Source organism: Meles meles, chromosome 1 (assembly GCF_922984935.1).
Source record: "Meles meles chromosome 1, mMelMel3.1 paternal haplotype, whole genome shotgun sequence".
Lineage (NCBI taxonomy): Eukaryota > Metazoa > Chordata > Mammalia > Carnivora > Mustelidae > Meles > Meles meles.
In genome coordinates, this window is record NC_060066.1 from 179,916,756 (window position 1) to 179,939,198 (window position 22,443).

The following is a 22,443-nucleotide window of genomic DNA, read 5'->3' on the forward strand; positions in this document are numbered from 1 at the left end:
TCTGCATGTGGCTGTCCAATGACCTTTGTTGAAACCATTTGTGGAAGACTGTCTTTCTTCCATTGGATGTTCTTTCTTGCTTTGTCAAAGATGGGTTGGCCATAGATTTGAGGGTCAAAACTCCAAATCCTGGGGTGCCTGGGTAGGTCAGTAGATTAAGGGACTGCCTTTGGCTCAGGTCATGATCCCAGGATTCTGGGATCAAGCCCTGCATCAGTCTCCCTGCTCAGCAGGGTGTTATCTTTTCCCTTTGCCTCTGCTTCTCCCTTACCCCACCACATCCCCGCTCATGCATTCTCTCTCTCTCTCTCTCTCAAATAAATAAAGAAAATCTTTAAAAACAAAACAAAAAAAACCCAAATCTTAAAGGACCCATCTCAGTTTGGACTTGCTCCCCTGCCCCTGAGAAGGTTCTTCTCATGCTGAGACTTCAGGTTTTTTTTTTTTTAATCTGTTGTGTAGGATTCTTGTAGTGAAAACACATAAAGTTCCCTGGTCAGTGTCTAGAATATAATAAACACTCACTAATTGCTACCTATTACCAAGCATTATGCATCCAGTTCTATAAAGGAAACCGAGGACTCGGGGAGGCAAACATGGAGTTACACCCAGAATTTCAACCCAGGCTCTTCCACTTCCAAGCTTTCTCTCCACAACTGCTCATCATGTGCTAGGTGCAAAGCTGGTACTGATCCAAGCAAGGGAAGGAGTCAGGCTCCAGAGTCCCTGGGCCTGGGCCATGGATGGACGGAAAGTAAGCATAGAAATGGAGGATATTTGAGGAAAGAGAGGCATAGGTAAAAAGGTTACACACTCTTGAGTTTGGACAGGAGCCCAGGACTTAGGGGGAAATGGAGAGACCTGTGTACCCATGGTTGTGTAATGAATCTCGTGTTACAATGTCAGCCACAGAAGGAGGGGGTAGGAATAAGAAGGTAGATGGTGAGGAACAGGACAGGAGGAAATGTTGCCTCCTAAAGAACTCCTGACAGAAACATCTTGTTTTCCTTTCAGAATTATGGGCTTGTAGTTGGAAGAGAATCAGGACAAAAGTGAGGCTGAGAGACTAACTTGTCCTTCTCAGATGTGCTTTCATATGCTCTCCATGAGTTTTCAATGTTCATCACTCTCCCTAGCACTCTTCACCTGGTGAATTCTTATCCACACTTCAGGGTCCGATTCTTGTTTTTAGTTGTCTCCTTCCTGGGTGGGCCCACCCCCTATTCATTCTTTCAGTACAGGCCTTATCATGTTTTCCGGTGGTACTATGTTAGTTTTCTGCCTTTATCTCTCAGACTGTGAGCAGAGGAACCATTTGCTGAGTGCGTGTGTGACTGAATGCCTGACTGAATGAGCATTCCTTGGGAAAGGAATGATTATCCCCCCTTACAGAAGGAGAACCTGAAGTTCAGAGAGTATGACTGGCCAGCTACATATGTCATGAGCGAGCCCTGGACTGGGCCTTCTGAGCGTGAGGCCAGGGCTCTGCCTGCTGGTATGGTCATCCCAGAACATCACTGACTGATGAGCTTGGACAATGTGGGGAACAATACAGAGGCAGACATTTTGGAGACTCTGATTCTAATCCCAGCTGACACTCTCAATGGTGGTTTTCCTCTGGTCACATCACTTTAGGTTTCTGTTAAGTGTTTCCCTCTCACAAATGGGATAATAACCAAACCAAACCCACTACTGAGCATTTGGTAAGCTAGACTGAAGTTTTTGCAGTCAGGATTCATGTCTGCTGTCAGGATTCATGTTGGCTGGCAGCTGTGTCCCAGCATATAGCAGCTGCCTGGCACAGAATAGGTGCCCCTGAAATATTTGTTGAATAACAGGGAGAAGAGCAAGTGGGAATGTGCCCAGCCATTATCGCTGTCTGCTGACAAAGCTTTCCTCCCACAGTTTCCTATTAACATCCTCAGAGTTAATGAATTCTAGAAGTCCAGTCTAAGCCCTGCCCTCACCCTTCACCCTCCCTGCAAGTGGGCAGGGCAATCCTTCCCTGACTGTATGGGCTGAGATCCTCAGGCAAGGTCCCCAACAGTCAGGGACAGTCATTGAGAGTCAGCGATCAGCAGTACCTGAACCATGAGTGTCTCTGTGCTGAGTGTCCCCAGAACCTTGGGCGGCGTCTCTGGGCTCCTGCAAGTGGCCTCCGTGCTAGGGCTGGTTCTGCTGCTGCTCAAGGCAGTACAGCTGTACCTGCACAGGCAGTGGCTGCTCAGAGCTGTCCAGGAGTTCCCGTCCCCTCCTTCCCACTGGCTCTTTGGGCACAGGCATGAGGTAGGAATGGGCTGGAGGGGAGTGGGAAGGCTGGGCATCCAGGGCTCTTGGAACGTCAAGATCATCAGATGCATCCCACAGAGGTTTCTTTTGCGACTAGCAATGTGCCTTGGGGGAACACCCAGCTTACTGCTCAGATCTTGGCTCCTCATTCCACTCCTGGGAGCTCCATGTTGGAAGGAAACCTGTGCTGGTGCCCTCAGGTTGGTCTCACCCTCTTTTCTTACGTAGATCTGCAGGCTGTGGTGCAGTCCTGCCCTGCCGCTTCCTGACGGTGCACGGGAGAAGAATGAGGCACAAATAAGTCAGCTGCAAGAGAAAGGGAGCAGGGATTGACAGTAGAGAAGACTGTCACCCCGAACAACTCCTCCGTCCCATATTTATTAGATACAAGATAACATCTAACAAAGGAGCAGAAGAGGGCTATACATTAACCATATACTTTATAGATAGATAAGAAAGAATGTGAGTTATACATTGATTACAAATCTTACAGATAAGCAAGGAGAGTAGGATATATATGGTCAAGCAGTATAGAATTTATAGTTGAGCAAGCACATTCAAGGGGATTATCGTGATGTCTGATTAACAGTAGGCTGTCTCTGAGGCAGGGGAGTAACTTTCAAAAATGAAGCAGGCGTCATTCCACCCTGAGCGGGGCCAGGCATTCCTGGCTGTTTGGCTTCCAAGATATAAATCATCCTCTCCCCAGAGACCTGTTGCGAATGCATGTTCTTCGTAAGGTAACATTTAAGCATGCTTGCCAGGCTAGTTCAATTTCTCATGGGTTGTATTTTAAGCATTACATTGTTTTGAGAGATGGTTACACTGCACCTTAAGGATGTTGGCTGTTCCTTCCTGAGTCTTCCCCCTCCTAGCTGAGGAGCCCTAATTCCTCTCTCAAAACACCCTTCCTGATGCTCCCCTGTCCTGGGCACTCAATCCCATTCTCTAAGCCTAGCCCTGAGCTGCTTGGGAACACAGACAGTAGTGGGGTTCACAGCTTATGGAGACAATAGACAGGAATCAGGCATCAGGTCCCTGGAAAATAGGCTCACCTGCCAGACTGCAGTGTGATGTCCAGTGCAAGGAAGCAACCAGCTTGGTTTGCCTGAGACTATGTGATGTTCCAGACTGACAACTTGTTGACACACATGAGAGAGAAGTTTTCCAGGATGGGGCAGATAAAGAATGTTGACACTGAATTGCACCACTAAAAGAATCTGTTTACCTCCCAGTTTTCCTTCCCCAACAACAGGAAAGCTGAGGATGTCACCCCCTTCCAGCACCCAGTTACCAGCCTAGTGCTGACCCCAAGAGATGCCTGACCAAGTTGTGGAATGACAGAGGAAGGAGCAGCTTACAGCTAGATTGGAGACAGTGCTTACTCTCCAGCCCTGTCAGTACTGGTTCTTCAGCAGGGGATCAGCAAGGTGGGGGCAGATGAGAAGAGGCTGTCTTGTGGTGTGTGGATTGAACAAGCCTAGCCTGGGGATGTTGCTGAGGAGGCCAAGCAATTTCAGCTGAATGGAGCCAAAGACAGAAACTTCACATCAGCCACAGGGAGACAGTCATAGGCCAGTTTCTTCATGCAAATTGTTGCACTAATGACTTCCAGATTGTCCATTTGGAGAAATTGCAACCTTTTGTTAGATGCGGTTGTCACCTTCCTGAGCTAGGATTTGACCTAAGCAACCACTAAAATTTCCTCCACTGACTCCCATTACATGGGTGGTATGGAGACTATAAGCATACACATTCTACTTACATAACTCCTATTCCCCCAGTGCCCAATCAGCTCTCAGCTTCTGCTGACCTAATATATTGCAGCCAGATTTTTTTTCCTCTTCCAAATCTGAGACTTCATTTATTCAGTACCTCTGTTATTGTCTAAGTCAGGAATTAGATTGCCATGTGCAGTAGGTTAAAGTTAATCTTTCAGGCCTGGTGACAACTGACAAGTGAGACAGGGAAGCATATAGGCTCTGAGCCAAGCTACCTGGATTCTACCCTAGCTCTGCCACATACTTCAAATACTTGCTCTATCCTTCTTTTTCCTCATCTGTAAATGGGGATGATGATGATGATATTGAGTACAGTCCTGTGTGAGTTATACTAATCTAAATGTCACCTGGAACAGGCCAAAGGTCACAGTTATACTCTGATTATAAAAATTGAAGATAATGGTAATGCCTATAAAGGACAAACATGTTTGTAGGTTACTAAACCTGCTGCACTAAATAGGGCTGAAATGAGTCAGGAACCATGAAAGGGGAACTCCTGTTTGGAGATCCATGACCAAACAGCCTCATCTTTTCCCAGATCCTCCCCCCTGTTTTGGAGACCACAGGTCAGCACAGCCCACAGCACCTGACAATTGATTGCCTGTGCCAACCTTTTATTTTCTGTCCACTGTCATGGTATCTCACTTTGGGGACATTTTTGGTGACCCCAGTTCCCTTGAGGAACCAGGTGAAACAGCTGTCGTGGAGCACTTTCTGTGTGAGTAGCCACAGCGTAAAAGCCAGTAGACACTGAGTATCAGCCTACAGAGTTACTGCCACTGAAAGGAGATGGGCACCATCTCCTCTACAAGAGTCTGACCTGGCCCTGGCCACACCTGCTCAGGAAGAGATGGCTATCCCAAGCAGTTCTCTGGAAAGCTGACAGACCAGTGGGTGTCAGAATGACCCAGAGAGAGAGGAAGAGCCAGGCAGAACACCATCTAGTTCCATGGGGTCCCCAGAGGAACTATTGACACAACCCAGGAGCAGGAGTTTCTGGAAGCCAAGTGGCTTGGAGAGCAAGAAATTGGAAAGGAGGCAGGCAGCTGTGCTGAAACAGGATCCCACAGAGGCCCCTGCTGCACAGGTTTGAGGGACCCTGGAGGATGAGGTAACATAGCTTCATGGTAAGAGGCTCCCACAATGCAGTCCCTGCACCGGATCCAAGGAAAAGGGCGGCCACAGCAATAGACATGACCTGGGAGCACAGAGAAGCCTCTTTAAGTCATTGGACAACACATCTCAGTGCAGGGCATGATTGACTTCCCCTCCTCTACTCCCACTAGAACATAAGTTCCATGAATCTGGAATCCCTATCAGAGCCTTGCTCATCAGAAACATTTCCAAACTCCTAATCACTGCCGATATCCAGAACTATCTTCATGTGGACATCCTACCCTCCACCACCTCTCCAAGCACTGGACCTAAAGAGGAAGCAAGATTTTATTGATTTGTTTTTCCCTTGGTTACAGTTCCAAAAGTGTCAGGAGCTACAAGAGCTTCAGAAAAGGGCAGAGAAATATCCATGCGCCAGTCCTCGCTGGCTATGGGGGAGCAAGGTTAGCCTTGTAGTCTATGACCCAGACTACATGAAGGTGATCCTGGGGCGATCAGGTGAGTGCAAACCCACTTGTCTCTTGGAGTGGTTCTTCCTGCTTGGATACATTCCTGGGGTACTGTGACATTTCAAGAGAGACTGCTGGCTCAATCATAAATATCTGGCCCTCTACCTGCCATTCTTCCAGCCCATGAGTCAGCAGAAACCCGAACACTTTTTTACTCAATTTGAAAGTTTAAACACCTGCAAGGAATTACCTCTTTTGCTCCTTCCTTCCTTCTTTCCTTCCTTCCCTTTTTTCTTCTCTCTCCTCTTCTCTTCTCTTTCTTCTCTCTCTCTCTTTCTTTCTTTCTTTCTCCTTCCTTCCTTCCTTCCTTTCCTCTCTTTCTTCCTCTCTTCCATTCTTTCTCCTTACTTCCTTCCTTTCCTCTCTTTCTTCCTCTCTTTCTTTCTATATCTCTCTCTCTTTCTTTCTTAATCTCCTTCCTTCCTTCATTCTGCCTCTCCTTTCTTCTTTCCTTCCTTCCCTCTGTCCTTCTTCCTTCCTTCCTTCCCTCCTTTTCGTTTTTCATTCTTTCCATCTTTTATTCTTTCCTTCTTTCTTTCTAACTTTCTTCACCACAATGTTGTGATCGCAGAACTCAAGACAATTTCTTATTCAAGATGGTTTGCATGGAACCCCGCTCTGTTGCCTGTGCTGGCACGTGGAATGACTGAGCCAACACAATAAATAAAAAATCAAAAACAAAAACAAAAAAAGGAAGAAAACAAACAAATAAAACCCACTGGACAAGCTATTCTCTTGTCACTAGTACTGAGAACAGAAGCTATATTTCTTACTGATTCAACTTCCTACTCCATAGGGCTCTGTGGTGGGACACTCATTCTGCCTTCCTGAGCCCACAGTAACTGTCAGGAAAGATAGAGAGACATGGTTGAAAGGGAAGTGGGAGGTTGGTTGACACAAACTGCCAGCTGACAATCATCAGGAAGGGATGGGGGACAATGGTCTAGACCACAACTACCTCCTGGGGGCAGCTTGCCTTCATTGGTCACCTCCAGTTTCCTGTAATGCCCTTCTTACTTTCAGACCCAAAGTCTGATGGTTCTTACAGATTCATGGCTCCCTGGATAGGTAAGTATATTTAACAAGGACAAAATTCACCCTCTGTTTAGGTTGCCAACAAATATCCATTTGGCCCAGATTTAAATACGAGGTGAACAGCACCATAGCCACTCCACTCAACTCTGAATTGAGCTTCCTTTCTCTTCTTCAGATAAAAACCTCACCCCTTCCTAATGGTAGGGGAGCCCTCCTATAGCTCATTTTCTCCCACATCACTTTTCAGTCCTCCGTAATGATCTCAGACTAACTTTTTGTTGAAGTCCTCTATTAACCCAGTGCTGCTGTTTCAACCTCGATCTCACAGCTGTGCACCAGGCTTTGGGAAGTCCCCTTCCTGACATGCACTGTCCTTTCCTGCCTTGTCCAGGATGCCCTTTTTCTGACACCCTAGGTTCCTCCCCAGTTGTTCCCAGACAACTCTTGGGAGGTTCCTTCCCCACACCCACAACCCCCATTGCGGTCCAGGGTATGGTTTGCTCCTGTTGAATGGGCAGAAGTGGTTCCAGCACCGGAGAATGCTGACCCCGGCCTTCCACTATGACATCCTGAAGCCCTATGTGGGGCTCATGGCCGACTCTGTCCAAGTGATGCTGGTAAGTTCAACCCCTGCTCACCTGCACACTCACACCCCCAGCACAGTTCACAAAGTCCACTCTCAGAGAGCTGTGTCCCTCAGACATCCATTAGACATGGCCCCCAGATTCACCCACTTATACTATACTATGAGACAGGGCCCCCTGAGGATGGATGGAACAGGGAAGAATCCAGGCACCCATTTTCATCCACACTTTGCTCATTGCCCACAGGAGAGACAGTCATGGTGGATAAAGGCTCTCTTCTTGTCCCTCTTCCATGTCTTTGACTTGGACAGGAAGAGTAGTCAATGCCTGTAGACAACAGGACAAACTGCCCCTGGCTGGCCTGGACAGTAGCAGCCTCAGTGGCAAGGTGGATATCCCAGGATGTCGCTTAGGTGGGCTCTGGGCTAGGGCTGAAGACTTCTGATGGATTTTGGCCACTCTATGGAGGTAAACTGAGACCAAGCCTCTACGCCCCAGGCTGGGTCTTGCCATAACATCACCTCTGAGCCTGACCCTATTTCTCACTCACTGTGCTCAGCTGACATTTGTTGAATAAGAGGAACTGAAGTCCCTGATATCCCTTCTTTGGAAACCCCAGTCTTAGCCATTTCCTTTGCCTTGACTCTTGCTCCCTAAATTGGGACTTTACCTGTTTCATGTGTAGATCAACCCCAAGACACATGTTCCCTCTTAGTCCCCTGAGAAACAATGTTCTCTTATCTCCTAAGAGGTGGTTACCACCAAACTTCTTCCTAAGTCAGATGGTAAGAGAAAATGATTAATTAAATAACAATTAACTTTCTCATATTAGACTGCATTCTGAGAAAATAGTCACCATATTACAAACACATGGCTATATAGTCCTAAACTAATGAAACGCAACTGCTTTAGAAAGTGAGGGCATCTCATCAGAATATCTGGAGAGGCAGATAGAGCATCTACCCTTGTCAGCATGGGCCTTCTGGAGGAGTAGAGAAAGATATATGTGTCCCTCTACCACAGGACAAATGGGAGGAGCTCCTCAGCCAGAACTCATCTCTGGAGATCTTTGGACACATCTCCTTGATGACTTTGGACACCCTTATGAAATGTGCCTTCAGCTACCAGGTCAACCAACAGGCAGATAGGTCAGTGAAATCCTTAGTTGCAGGGTCCTATTTCATACCAAGTGGGATGGACTATCTGAAAGACAGCAAGCTTGGATGTTTACCAGCCCAAAGAGTCACATTCTGCAGAAAGCCCCTTGCCACAGTCAGATTCAGCCATGCCAAGCCTTCATTAGGCACAAACCCTGCTCTCAGCCACAGGAAGAAACCTAGATGCCAAAGTCCCTCATAAAGGACTGAGAATCTCGAGGGTGTAAGAACAATATGACAAATGCCTAGAGTTGCCTGTTCCATTGATTGATAATGCTCAATACACAGCCCCACCACACTCCAGGTCACATGCCTCCCGCCATCCAGTCCATTCTGCATTCTCCCTTTCAGGTACTCCCAGTCCTACCTTCAGGCCATTCGGGACCTGAACAACCTGGTGTTTTCCCGGATAAGGAATGCTTTCTACCAGAAAGACATCATCTACAGGCTGACCCCTGAAGGCCGCTGGAACCACCGGGCCTGCCAGCTTGCCCATCAACACACAGGTTGTATCTGCCCTCTGGGAAGCTCCCCTCCTTCATCAGATACATCCCAAAGGGACTGGCCCTAACTCTCAGACTGAGTCCTGCCCCTGGCTGCCCTTCCAGGACCTGGGAAACACCCACCTGGGTATTCCTCTGGTGCAGGTGTTAGGGTGCCAGGTGCTATGCGAGCAGCTACATGTGTCACCCCATGGGTGAAGGTTGAATGAGAGCCCCTACCAGCAGCATTTAAGCAGAGTCTCCTTGGGCTGTGCTGTTGAGGGGAGTGATGAGCTGCAAGCCATTGTGCTACAGGTCTCACCCCAACAAACACACCCATTCCCACACTCCTCCTGATCCACCTGGCACACTGACTGGGGCTACTGTGAGTGTCTGTGTCTGGGCACCCAGAGCTCTCAGCTCTGCCTGGGAACACTGTTCTGGACAGACCGAGTGATCAAGCTGAGGAAGGCTCAGCTGCAGGAGGAGGGAAACATGGAGAAGGTCAGGAGCAAGAGGCACTTGGACTTCCTGGATATCCTCCTTTTTGCCCAAGTGAGTGCGGCAGGGGACGCCTGAGGCTTTGCCTACAAGTGCGGAGGAGGGGGGCAAACTCAAACCCTGCCCTTTCTCCTTGTCTTCCCAGATGGAGAACGGGAGCAGCTTTTCTGACAAGGACCTCCGTGCAGAAGTGGACACCTTCATGTTTGAGGGCCATGACACCACAGCCAGCGGCATCTCCTGGATCCTCTATGCTTTGGCCACACACCCAGAGCATCAGCAGAAATGCCGGGAGGAGATCCAGAGCCTCCTGGGGAACAGTGCCTCCATTACTTGGTGAGTGCTCATGAGAAGGAAGGCCCTGTCCCCTCAAGTAGAGAATTCCCTGGTTGCCAGGGCCTTGACCGCCCTTCAGCATAGCTGTGTTTTAGGGGCCACCTGGACCAGATGCCCTACACCACCATGTGCATCAAGGAGGCACTGCGACTCTATCCGCCAGTTCCAGGTGTTGGCAGAGAGCTCAGCAAGCCCATCACCTTCCCTGATGGACGCTCCTTACCCAAAGGTGTGAACTTCCCCAGTCTCCCTCCATAAACACTCGACGGGAACGTGTGCGAGGTCAGAAATCCACATGTTCTGGGCAGTTGGTGCATGTCTTTCAGAGTCATTTCTCTCTCAAGAAAATGAATATTTCCTTTGTTGTTCAGATGAGGTATATGGTATGATTCGCACAGAGTTTAATCCAAGAAACAAATACACGACAGCCTCTGAATGTGGCTTTGGGTTTTGCCCTAATATTTTCATTCCATGAGATATGAGTGCCTGAGAGACTATCAGACAGGGCAGGGGGATAGGCGGTCTTTCCTTATATGGGTCCAGGCCAATGAGAAAGATCAGAGAATTCACCATCATGGCTCAGATGGTCCAGTCTCCAGGGAGCCCTCAGGATGATGGCAGAGAGTAGCTGATGACCAGATCTGAGATCCCTGCCATGGCTGGAAGTTACTGTTCAGCTCCCCTCTACTCTGAATCCCAGCCCTGCCACATCCTAGCTGGGTGGTCAGAGACAAGTTGCTCAGCCTCTCTGAGGCTCAGGTGCCTCATGGAACAATGGAGATGTGAGCCTTCACTGGAAGGTTGTTGTGAATATGGAGGTGTTCATGGATATTCCCCAAGGGCTCATGGATGGTACTTGATGAGGGTTGTCCCGTGAGTTGCTCCAAAAAGTAAGCCTCTAGTTCTTCCCTGCTTTTCGGCCTGGTCATGGTTAATCTAGTAACCTGTGCACACGTGCACACCTGTTGTGTTATGTCTGCCCCACCTCTCCTGCAATGCTGTCATTCCCTTCACTGTGATGAGAAAGGCTCTCACAGTGGCTGCCAAGCTGTGTGTGGATGCCCCTGAGCTCCATGGGCATATGTGATCAGTGTTCTTTCTTCTGTCCCACAGGATTCTTAGTCTTGCTCTCCTTTTATGCCCTTCACCACAACCCAAAGGTGTGGCCAAACCCAGAGGTATGGTGACCTTGGGAGGAGGAGGTGGGATGACCTCTCCAGACCAAACTATCTTCCTGGCCCACCTCTGGGTGTGCTGTCCCTTGGATGACTGGAAGGAAGGGCTTGACCACACCTGTTCTGGCCCTGTGCTCCCTCTGCAGGTGTTTGACCCTTCCCGCTTTGCACCGGATTCCTCTCGACACAGCCATGCTTTTCTGCCCTTCTCAGGAGGATCAAGGTGAGGCCCTTGTACTGGGAGAGGAGGAGGGTTGGCTGAGACTATGCTATATGTATGTGGGTTTCTGTAGATATGCCCTGGCATGTTGGAGTACTGGGAAAGAGGTGTGTGTCTCTATGCAAAGAAAGTTGGTAGTCATTGAATGCCATGGAGACTTTGACTCATTGCTCTTACCCAATCTCCAGCCACAATTCAGTGTCAGTGGGTGTTCCATAGCTCAGGGAACTCTTGTGAGTTCTTCATTTTATGAGTATGACTCTACAGAATTAGATTTTCTCACATGTAATTTCCATGTGTTATTGATGTCAAAGTCAGAATGGAATAAAAAAATTTCTTTTGCATGCATTTTCAAACCAGGCTTTTCTACTCAACTCCCCATTCTGCCTCCACATTGCACCACTGATTACATTGCATGTACTCAGCTTCCTGCTTGCCTCAAATATTTCAGCCATACACAGGAAATATTCCTGTGTCTCTTAAGTGCTTCATAAAGTACTCGACTAATCTGTGTTGTCGCTATATTTTCACAAACCAAATGAATTATTGACTCTATGGTAATGGTCATGTACACTTGACAATTTTCCCAGTTGTCCAAACATTGCATATGATCTGGGCTCTACATACCTTAATACTGCATTTAGAGTCCAATCAGTCAAATGGGCAATTATTTAAAAAAGAGGACATTAAATTGCTTTTGGGAGAAAATCCATTATGTTTTATATATACGACACATGGCATTTGAAGGTTGCCTGGTGTGTAAAGTGTAAAGCACACGTGAAGTGGCTGTTCAGTAGGATGACTATTGTCCAGCGTGGCTGCTGTGAAATCCTCCAGTGCTGCTGAGAGTGTCCTATAAATAGTAATTTCAGGAAACGTTGTAAGGAGTTACTAGAAAACAGTTTTTTTCCCAAATACAGGAATGTGTCAATCCTTCACATACAGAGTAAACCCCATTTCACACAACATCTTTAAGCAAATTGTGCTTCCAGATACTGGCTCCAGGATTTGTTTCTCCCTGGGATTGAGTCCTTCCTCCTAGACTTTGGTGCAAGTCATGTGGCTGCCAGTAGAGACAGGAGAGGGGTGGACAGCTCAGTTCCTAGCTCAGAACTAATGGTTACTCATATTTTATTCCATTCAGGGTGGGTTTTTTTTTTTTTCAGTTCAAGAGACATCATTCATTTTTAAGACTGCCTATTAAGCCTGTCTCTGTGTGCCAATCCTCTGCTATGAGAGGGCCTACTGCCCTTGCCTCCAGGAGTTCACAGTTAAGAAATAAATGCCTCCACTCAAAAGAGACTTCCTTCCTTCCTTCCTCCCTTCCTTCCTATTTCTCTCTCTCTTTCCTTTCTCTTTTTTCTTTCCTTCTTTCTTCCTTCCTTCATTCCTTCTTCCTACCCTCGCTCCCTCCCTCCTTCCCTTCTTCCTTCCTTCCTTCTTTCCTCCCACCGTTCCTCCTTTCCTCCCACCGTTCCTCCCTCCCTCCTTTTCTTCCTTCCTTTCTTCACGTGCATTCACTCACTTACTAACTCACTTACTTACTCCTACATTCCTACTGTAGGAAACTCTATGTTCCTGGCACTATCCAACTCTGGAAAATGATGTGTCTTTGAGTAAACTATTAGGGTGATGTCAGGGACCACGAATGAAGAGGCACAGTGGGCAGGGGTGGTGAGGGCAGGCTGGCATTGCCCTTAGCCTTGAGCATTTGGCAGGCAGAGGTGGAGGGAGGGAATTTTCTGGGATCTCCTCAGCAGGAGCTGAGTTGGGAGGAGGAGGAGTTGATCAGGTGACAAATGAGTGAGCCAACAACCCAGAGAGGACTTTGATATCAGCTGAGGCATGTGGACATGTTATACATGTGATGAAGGGCATGAGAAGCTCTGAGCTTGGCTGGGGCTTTTGGGGAAGGGAGTGAAAGCAGTGGACAGAAAAGTCTGGGTGACGAGGTAGAGGGATGGCAGCAGAGACATTTCTGCAGTAGAATTGGAAGGCTACAGCAGCTGGTTGACTGAGGCGCCAAGGGGGAGGCAGGAGTCTGGACTCAACCTGGCAGACAGATAGTGCTGCAGGTGAGCATCACTAAATTTCTGCCCCTGCAGAAGCTTCTCTGTGCCATTCTGACTTCCTTACCCAACTCTCTTGTCCATCCTCTGAGGATCTGGACCCCTTTGTACCCCAGATGGTTAGGTCCTGAAGGATGGCCCAGCCCACCACCTCTGGTGCACTGTCCTGCTCTCCTCATTGTGAAACCAGAAATGGCTTGTGCAGAGAGCAAAAAACTTAATAATTAACTGTTTTAGTGATCACTTGACATGGCCCTGAGGCACAAGGTGCTGACCTTCTTGTAATGGTATTTCATGCCTAATGAGAGAACAGATAGGAGTAGAAGCTAATCCTGGAAGAGTGTCGGTTTTGTCAAAGGTCAAGGGGAGAGAGTGAAAGAAGCAAGGCTAGGTAGGTGTAGAGATGTGTGTGTGTCTTGAGGAAAAAGGATCTGGGCTGGGCCCATGCAGGAGGGCCCTGAATGTGCTGTTTCTGGCAGGGGGTTTGAGGCCACTTCTCATTTCCTTTTCCCTCCTGACCCAGGAACTGCATTGGGAAGCAGTTTGCCATGAATGAAATGAAGGTGGCGGTGGCCCTGACCCTGCTCCGCTTTGAGCTGGCACCAGATCCTTTCAGGGTCCCTGTTCCCACTCCAAGAATTGTGTTGATGTCCAAGAATGGGATCCACCTGCATCTCAGGAAGCTCCTCTAACCCTTGTGGGGACAAGATGAGGCCCGAGGGCCTCCTGCAAGCCATCGTGTCAGTCTCTCCTGTCAGCTGTCTTCTGCCCACTTCCGACTTTTACTCTGCCCACTGCCAGCCTCCTGCTCTCATGCTCTTGGCATCAGACTGTCTGTCCTTCTCCATATCACCATTTCCCAAGATTCCTGCCTGTTTGCCCATTACCTTTCTCCTACCCAGCTGTAGCTCTGACTATCCATGTAAGTCATGATCAGCCGCCTGTCCCCCAGGTTGTCTGCCCTCTCCCTGTTGCTGTTCCTTTCTGCCTGCTTTGTGTTCCTTGCTGCTTAACCACATTACACAGACTTGGTTCCTTAAAAGAGCACAAGTTGATGATCCTGTAGGTTAGCCAATCAGAAATAGGGAATGGGTCTCACTGGCACAACAAAGGTGTTACAGAACCTCTAAGGGAGAGTCTCTTCTCTTGCATTTTCGAACTTCTAAAAGTCTGCTCTTAAGGCTATTCAATGAGGGGATTAGGCCTCCCAGTTTATCAAGGAAATATCCTGTTCTTAAAGGCAATTGATTACAGATGCTAACAGTACCCATGAAATTTTTAGTGCAACATCTAGACTTTTGTTTCATTGAATAACAGAGACTCCAGCCAATCCAAGCTGACACGTAAATCACAGTCTATCATTTGTCCTCTTATCATTCACACATTCCATTAAACTATACTTAATCTGCAACTTAAGTATAATAAAGTCACACTTCCACCAACTAACCTTCATATGATTGAATGTGTGTTGATCCTTTTTCCCAACCAGGAAGCAAAGTCATTGGAGGGTATTCTCTCTTCTCCCTGAAATCCCGTGACCTACATGCTATGACACAAAGTTAACTATTAGTACCACATGTTTGGTTTCTGGGCAGGATATAAGACAAGAAAGAAAAAATCTGACACCCATGTGCACACATGCATAATCATATTCATAACAAAGCAGGAAAATGCTAGAAATAATTACCCTCTTTATTTCTATAACCTATGACATGGCCATCCTTAGCATTTCTAAAAGCCTTCTTCCACTCCCCATTCCATACTTGCTTTACCCTTTGAATGCCCCTCAGTCGGTTGTGTTGTGTTTTTTTGTTGTTTTGTTTTGTTTTGTTTTTTTGTCTGGTGCCATGACCCAGACCCTCACTCTTAAAGTATCTGGGCCATTACTAGTCTTGCCTGAATTGGGCTGTGGCATTTTCCCATTTACTTTCATGACAGGGCAACGTAGTTTTATGAGATTCCCATGTATTTCCTCCATTCCAAGCATATTTTTTCTTATCTTCATGGTAAGGAAACTGCCAATTTCCCCCTTGGTAATCGGGATCGATCCAGTACAGTCACTGCTTCTGAGTTAGATCCATGAGGAGCCTAAAGTGTCCAGGAGTTATCTTCACATAGTCATTCTTGTGTCTCCTGGTGGAAGCACTCCTACTTTTGGAAGTAAGATCACTAGGACAACAGAACATAAGGTTGTAATGATAAATACTCCACGTTTTGCTGATAAAATCACTGGGGGCAAAAATGAATTGTGCTTCTCCTATTTCCACCCCTTGAGTCTTGGGTGGGAGAATCCTGACTATGAGAGACACAGCACAATATATTGGGCATTGATTTAAAGCAGATGCAACCTCCTGGAGAGCCTTCCTTCAACCCTGCAAGTTATTGCCACCTAGCTGGTGCTGTATACCCAAATCTATCCTGAGGTCATTTCTCTGCTTCTGGAATACCTAGCTGGAATGGATATCCTCCCCAACTGGCAAAGAAGACTCAGTAGAATTAAGGGGTTTGATGGCTCCAGGTTCATGGGGCTATTCTCATATGTCCCTATTCCAGTTTCTCAGTTTTCTCATTGTAACAGAAGATACCCTGGAACATAGGGAAATCAGTTTGCTGATAATTCAGACACAGGCAGGATGATATATGTGTTTAGTTTCAGAATCTGGGCCCTGGCTAAAACTTGTTGCTATAGGTCAAAGTGATCTTCAGTGCAGACATAGAAGCTTTCATGTTATTTATTTATTTATGTCTGAGAATTTGAATCCTCCATATTGTTCTTCCCTTTTTGCAGTTTCTCCAGTACAACATGGACATCCAGTCAATCTTGTTATGTATGCTCTTTAGTTTGACTAACATATATTAAGGCATCTGATACTTGGTCACCAGAACCTTACATTTTGCAAGACTTTGATTAGCAGCATCCAATGGTGAAGTCTTGTGTATTGCAACATCATGCCCTGGGCTACCCGTGTGTTCTTTACCATTGGGAATAGAGTCATCAGTCCCTTCCAAATAATTCTATTAGAGAACCAATTCATGAAACCCAGAACCAAGTCAGAAAATTTACGACTCTCTTTTTCTAGAGTCATTCTTGGTACCAAAATTTATATTAATCAGAGTACTACCAGAAAAATGAAACCAGTGGAATAGATAGATGCCTGTCCAGAAGGAAAAACGACAGACCCAGAAAAACAATGTATCTGAGCATCATTTGCTGTCCAGACAAGAGCTTTCTTGTGTTCTCCGTGTCTTCACACTGAGAAGCTTAACTAAGAAAAGGGACTAAAGGGCCAAGTCCTAGTTGATGGAATGCCTGACTGAGTGAGGACACAGCAGGGAAGGGAAGGTCAGGGAAAGATCATGGTCAGCCAGCACCAGAAGACAGGGATGGGAAGGGCAGGGAAGGTAGGTGCCCACTCACCAATCCTCTGGTGGAAACCCATTCAAAAACCCACATTGGGCATCATGGGATTTATAAGGGAAAGATGGTCATGTCATGCACAGACTGAGAAATTCCCAGAGGAGGCTTCTGGATAAATATGACATGCATGGACCTTAGCTCCCCAAACTTTTGATGCAGGCCCCAGGACTCCTTTCCACATGGTGCCTGAGACCTTTACAAGCAGGAAGGCCTACCCTCTCCCACCAATGCTGACACTGTCAGTTGTAAAACAAAACAAAACAAAAACCTTAGGGAAGTCAGGCTCATAGATGTTCAGGAATCCAAGGGCGTGTCCAAACCCAAGTGCATGGGCATAGGAGAACAAATGTGCCCCGGGTACAACTTTGTCCAGGCTCTTTGTCTACTGTATCAGAAATATGAATTGGAGGCCCTTCAGGAGACCACTGTGATCAGTCAGGCCTACATCCCTGGGCAAAGAGGACAGGGGACTTCCCAGACAGACCCTAGGAGCAAACTTCCCTCATCCTGCATCCCTGTACCAGCCAATCACAGTCCTATATATCTCTCAGGTCAGTCCCTTCTCCAGCCCCAGGGAGACCACTATAAGTTCAAGCCACCCTCTTGCTATAACTGGGTGAGCTTAACAACCCCAAGCTGGCCAACCTGCTTCAATCTGGTTCCTGCCATCAGCCCTCTATCTATGCTACTCCAAGAAAGAGATTTCATTCTCATTAAAGCTGTTTTTGTGAGAGTGATAACACCAGTTTGCTGTGCAATGCAGAAATCTGCTCAATTCTGTCCCTGTTATGTCATTGGACACAATTTTCTAAGGCCCTACTATGTGCAGGGCCCTGTCTAGACATCTCAGAACATGAGATGGACAGGGTCTTACCCTTTCATTCCATGGGAAGAGAGATTAGATTCAAATAAACAATTAAGGAATGTGAATACACCCAGTAGTAAGTGCCAGGAAGGAAACAGACATGCTGCTATGAGACAGACTAGCAGGGAATATCTACTTAGAGAGGGAGATTGGAGATGGCCCCTGGTTGGAGAGGACCTTCAAGGGGAAACCTGGAGGATGACAAGCATCTGGTAGTGAAAAGAGCAAGGGACAGCATTCCTGGCAGAGCAAACAGCAAGCACAAAAGCACCATAGTAAAAAGAAGGGCCATATGTACCCTAATGTTCATAGCAGCAATGGTCAAATTGCCAACTGTAGAAAGAGCCAAGATGCCCTTCAATGGACAAATGGATAAAGAAGATATGGTCCATATATACAATGGAGTACTATGCCTTCATTAGAAAAAATGAACACCCAACTTTAAAAAAAAAATTTTTTTTATTTGTTTATTTTCAGCAAAACAGTGTTCATTGTTTTTGCACCACACCCAGTGCTGCATGCAGTACGTGCCCTCCCTATTACCCACCACCTGGTTCCTCAACCTCCCACACCACCGCCCCTTCAAAACCCTCTGGTTGTTTTTCAGAGTCTCCATGGTTCATCTCCCCTTCCAGTTTCCCTCAACTCCCTCTCCTCTCCATCTCCCCATGTCCTCCATGTTCTTTGTTATGCTCCACAAATAAGTGAGACCATATGATACTTGACTCTCTCTGCTTGACTTATTTCGCTCAGCATAATCTCTTCCAGTCCCGTCCATGTTGCTACAAAAGTTGGGTATTCATCCTTTCTGATGGAGGCATAATACTCCATCGTGTATATGGACCACATCTTCCTTATCCATTCATCCATTGAAGGGCATCTTGGTTCTTTCCACAGTTTGGCGACCGTGGCCATTGCTGCAATAAACATTGGGGTACAGATGGCCCTTCTTTTCACTACATCTGTATCTTTGGGGTAAATACCCAGCAGTGCAATTGCAGGGTCATAGGGAAGCTCTATTCTTAATTTCTTCAGGAATCTCCACACTGTTCTCCAAAGTGGCTGCACCAACTTGCATTCCCACCAACAGTGTAAGAGGGTTCCCCTTTCTCCACATCCTCTCCAACACACGTTGTCTCCTGTCTTGCTAATTTTGGCCATTCTAGCTGGTGTCAGGTGGTATCTCAATGTGGTTTTAATTTGAATCTCCCTGATGGCTAGTAATGATGAACATTTTTTCATGTGTCTGATAGCCATTTGTATGTCTTCGTTGGAGAAGTGTCTGTTCCTATCTTCTGCCCACTTTTTGATATGATTATCTGTTTTGTGTGTGTTGAGTTTGAGGAGTTCTTTATAGATCCTGCATATCAATCTTTTGTTTGTACTGTCATTTGCAAATATCTTCTCCCATTCCGTGGGTTGCCTTTTCATTTTGTTGACTGTTTCCTTTGCTGTGCAGAAGCTTTTAGTCTTGATGAAGTCCCAAAAGTTCATTTTCACTTTTGTTTCCTTGGCCTTTGGAGACATATCTTGAAAGAAGTTGCTGTGGCTGATATCGAAGAGGTTACTGCCTATGTTCTCCTCTAGGATTCTGATGGATTTCTGTCTCAGGTTGAGTTCTTTTATCCATTTCGAGTTTATCTTTGTGTACAGTGTAAGAGAATGGTCGAGTTTCATTCTTCTACATATTGCTGTCCAGTTTTGCCAGCACCATTTATTGAAGAGACTGTCTTTTTTCCATTACATATATTTTCCTGTTTTGTCAAAGATTATTTGACCATAGAGTTGAGGGTCCATATCTGGGCTCTCCACTCTGTTCCACTGGTCTATGTGTCTGTTTTTATGCCAGTACCACGCTGTCTTGGTGATCACAGCTTTGTAGTAAAGCTTGAAATCGGGTAACGTGATGCCGCCAGTTTTGTTTTTGTTTTTCAACATTTCCTTAGCAATTCGGGGTCTCTTTTGATTCCATACAAATTTTAGGATTATTTGCTCCAGCTCTTTGAAAAATACCAGTGGAATTTTGATCGGAATGGCATTAAAAGTATAGATTGCTCTAGGCAGTATAGACATTTTAACAATGTTTATTCTTCCGATCCAAGAGCATGGAACAGTCTTCCATCTTTTTGTGTCTTCTTCAATTTCTTTCATGAGTGTTCTGTAGTTCCTCGAGTACAGATCCTTTACCTCTTTGGTTAGGTTTATTCCCAGGTATCTTATGGTTCTTGGTGCTATAGTAAATGGAATCAGTTCTCTAATTTCCCTTTCTGTATTTTCATTGTTAGTGTATAAGAAAGCCACTGACTTCTGTACATTGACTTTGTATCCTGCCACATTACTGAATTGCTGTTTGAGTTCTAGTAGTTTGGGGGTGGAGTCTTTGGGGTTTTCCATATAAAGAATCATGTCATCTGCGAAGAGAGAGAGTTTGACTTCTTCCTTGCCAATTTGGATACCTTTTATTTCTCTTTGTTGTCTGATTGCCGTTGCTAGTACTTCTAATACTATGTTGAACAAGGGTGGTGAGAGTATACCACTCTTCTTTATCCATTCATCTGTTGATGGACATCTAGGTTCTTTCCATAGTTTGGCTATTGTGGATATTGCTGCTATAAACATTTGGGTGCACGTGCCCCTTTGGATCACTACATTTGTATCTTTAGGATAAATTCCCTGTAGTGGAATTGCTGGGTCATAGTGTAGCTCTATTTTCAACTTTTTGAGGAACCTCCATGCTGTTTTCCGGAGTGGATGCACCAGCTTGTATCCCCACCAACAGTGTATGAGGATTCCCCTTTCTCCACATCCTTGCCAGCATCTGTCATTTCCGACTTGTTCATTTTAGCCATTCTGACTGGTTTAAGGTGGTATCTCATTGAGGTTTTGATTCATATTTCCCCAATGCCCAGTGATGTGGAGCACTTTTTCATGTGTCTCTTGGCCATCTGGATATCTTCTTTGCAGAAATGTCTGTTCATGTCCTCTGCCCATTTCTTGATTGGATTATTTGTTCTTTGGGTGTGGAGTTTGATAAGTTCTTTATAGATTTTGGATACTAGCCCTTTATCTGATATGTCATTTGCAAATATCTTCTCCCATTCTGTCAGTTGATTTTTGGTTTTGTTAACTGTTTCCTTTGCTGTGCAAAAGCTTTTGATCTTGATGAAGTCCCAGTAATTCATTTTTGCCCTTGCTTCTGTTGCCTTTGGCAATATTCCCAGGAAGAATTTGCTGTGGCTGAGGTTGAAGAAATTGCTGCTGTGTTCTCCTCAAGGCTTTTGATGGACTCCTTTCTCAAAATGAGGTCCTTCATCCATTTTGAGTCTATTTTCATGTGTGGTGTAAGGAAATGGTCCAGTTTTATTTTTCTGCATGTGGCTGTCCAATTTTCCCAGCACTATTTATTGAAGAGCCTGTCTTTTTTCCATTGGACATTCTTTCCTGCTTTGTCAAATATTAGTTGACCATAGAGTTGAGGGTCTATTTCTGGGCTCTCTATTCTGTTTCACTGATCTATGTGTCTGTTTTTGTGCCAGTACCATACTGTCTTGATGATGACAGCTTTGTAATAGAGCTTGAAGTGTGGAATTGTGATGCCACCAGCTTTGGCTTCCTTTTTTCAATATTTCTCTGGTTATTCAAGGTCTTTTCTGGCCCCATATAAATATTAGGATTATTTGTTCCATTTCTTTTAAAAAATGGATGGGATTTTGGTAGGGATTGCATTAAATGTGTAGATTCCTTTAGGAAGCATAGACATATTCACAATATTTGTTCTGTCAATCCATGAACATGGAACATTTTTCCATTTCTTTGTGTCTTCCTCAATTTCTTTCATAAGTACTTTATAGTACCTTGAGTATAGATTCTTTGTCTCTTTGTTTAGGTTTATTCCTAGGTACCTTATAGTTTGGGGTGCAATGGTAAATGGTATTGACTCCTTAATTTCCCTTTCTTCTGTCTTGGTGTTGGTGTAAAGAAATGCAAGTGATTTCTGTGAATTGATTTTGTATCCTGAAACTTTACTCAATTCCTGTACAAGTTCTAGCAGATTTGGAGTGGAGTCTTTTGGGTTTTCCACATATAGTATCATATCATCTGCAAAGAGTGATAGTTTGACTTCTTCTTTGCCGATTTGGATGCCTTTAATTTCTTTTTATTGTCTTATTACCGAGGCTAAGACTTCTAGTACTATGTTGAATAGCAGTGGTGATAACGGACATCTCTGCTGTGTTCCTGACCTTAACGGAAAAGATTTCAGTTTTTCTCCATTGAGAATGATATTCGTGTCGGGTTTTTCATAGATGACTTCGATAATACTGAGGTATGTGCCCTCTATCCCTACATTTTGAAGAGTTTTAATCAGGAAGGGATGCAGTACTTTGTCAAATGCTTTTTCAGCATCTATTGAGAGTATCATATGGTTCTTGGTCTTTCTTTTATTAATGGATTGTATCAGATTGACTGATTTGCAGATGTTGAACCAATCTTGCAGCCCTGGAATAAATCCCACTTGGCCGTGGTGAATAATCCTCTTAACGTACTGTTGGATCCTATTGGCTAGTATTTTTGTGAGAATTTTCGCATCTGTGTTCATCAAGGATATTGGTCTGTAAATCTCTTTTTTGATGGGATCCTTGCCTGGTTTTGGGATCAAGGTGATGCTGGTCTCATAAAATGAATTTGGAAATTTTCCTTCTATTTCTATTTTTTGGAACACTTTCAGGAGAATAGGAATTAGTTCTTCTTTGAATGTTTGTTAGAATTCCCCTGGGAAGCCATCTGGCCCTGGGCTTTTGTTTGTTTGGAGGTTTTTGATGACTGTTTCAATCTCCTTACTGGTTATGGGTCTGTTCAGGTTGTCTATTTCTTCCTGGTTCAGTTGTGGTAGTTTATATGTCTCTAG

General features: G+C 45.6%; 1 protein-coding gene across 2 annotated transcripts; it reads left to right on the top strand.

Moving 5' to 3' along the window:
* The first annotated feature begins 1,985 nt into the window (after nucleotides 1-1,985).
* LOC123938915 (cytochrome P450 4A11-like) lies at nucleotides 1,986-14,056 on the top strand. Of its 2 annotated transcripts, XM_046000709.1 has the most exons (13): nucleotides 2,250-2,286; nucleotides 2,387-2,489; nucleotides 5,543-5,684; nucleotides 6,719-6,763; nucleotides 7,220-7,347; nucleotides 8,338-8,462; nucleotides 8,823-8,977; nucleotides 9,402-9,508; nucleotides 9,600-9,790; nucleotides 9,886-10,019; nucleotides 10,904-10,968; nucleotides 11,112-11,188; nucleotides 13,778-14,056. In XM_046000709.1, exons 1-13 carry the CDS (start codon nucleotides 2,282-2,284, stop codon nucleotides 13,944-13,946), a joined length of 1,446 nt encoding a protein of 481 aa, XP_045856665.1. In that variant the 5' UTR covers nucleotides 2,250-2,281; the 3' UTR covers nucleotides 13,947-14,056. The 2 variants fall into 2 exon arrangements, with proteins under 2 accessions (XP_045856657.1, XP_045856665.1); XM_046000701.1 differs by lacking the exon at nucleotides 2,387-2,489 and having other exon boundaries at nucleotides 1,986-2,286.
* Nucleotides 14,057-22,443: the final 8,387 nt, after the last annotated feature.

Excerpts from the sequence above, each read along its gene's own strand:
- LOC123938915 (XM_046000701.1), top strand. The coding sequence starts at position 2,092 with ATGAGTGTCTCTGTGCTGAGTGTCCCCAGAACCTTGGGCGGCGTCTCT. Across the intron at positions 2,287-5,542 it reads TCTTTGGGCACAGGCATGAG|TTCCAAAAGTGTCAGGAGCT; the intron begins GTAGGAATGGGC and ends CCTTGGTTACAG. Across the intron at positions 8,978-9,401 it reads GCTTGCCCATCAACACACAG|ACCGAGTGATCAAGCTGAGG; the intron begins GTTGTATCTGCC and ends TGTTCTGGACAG.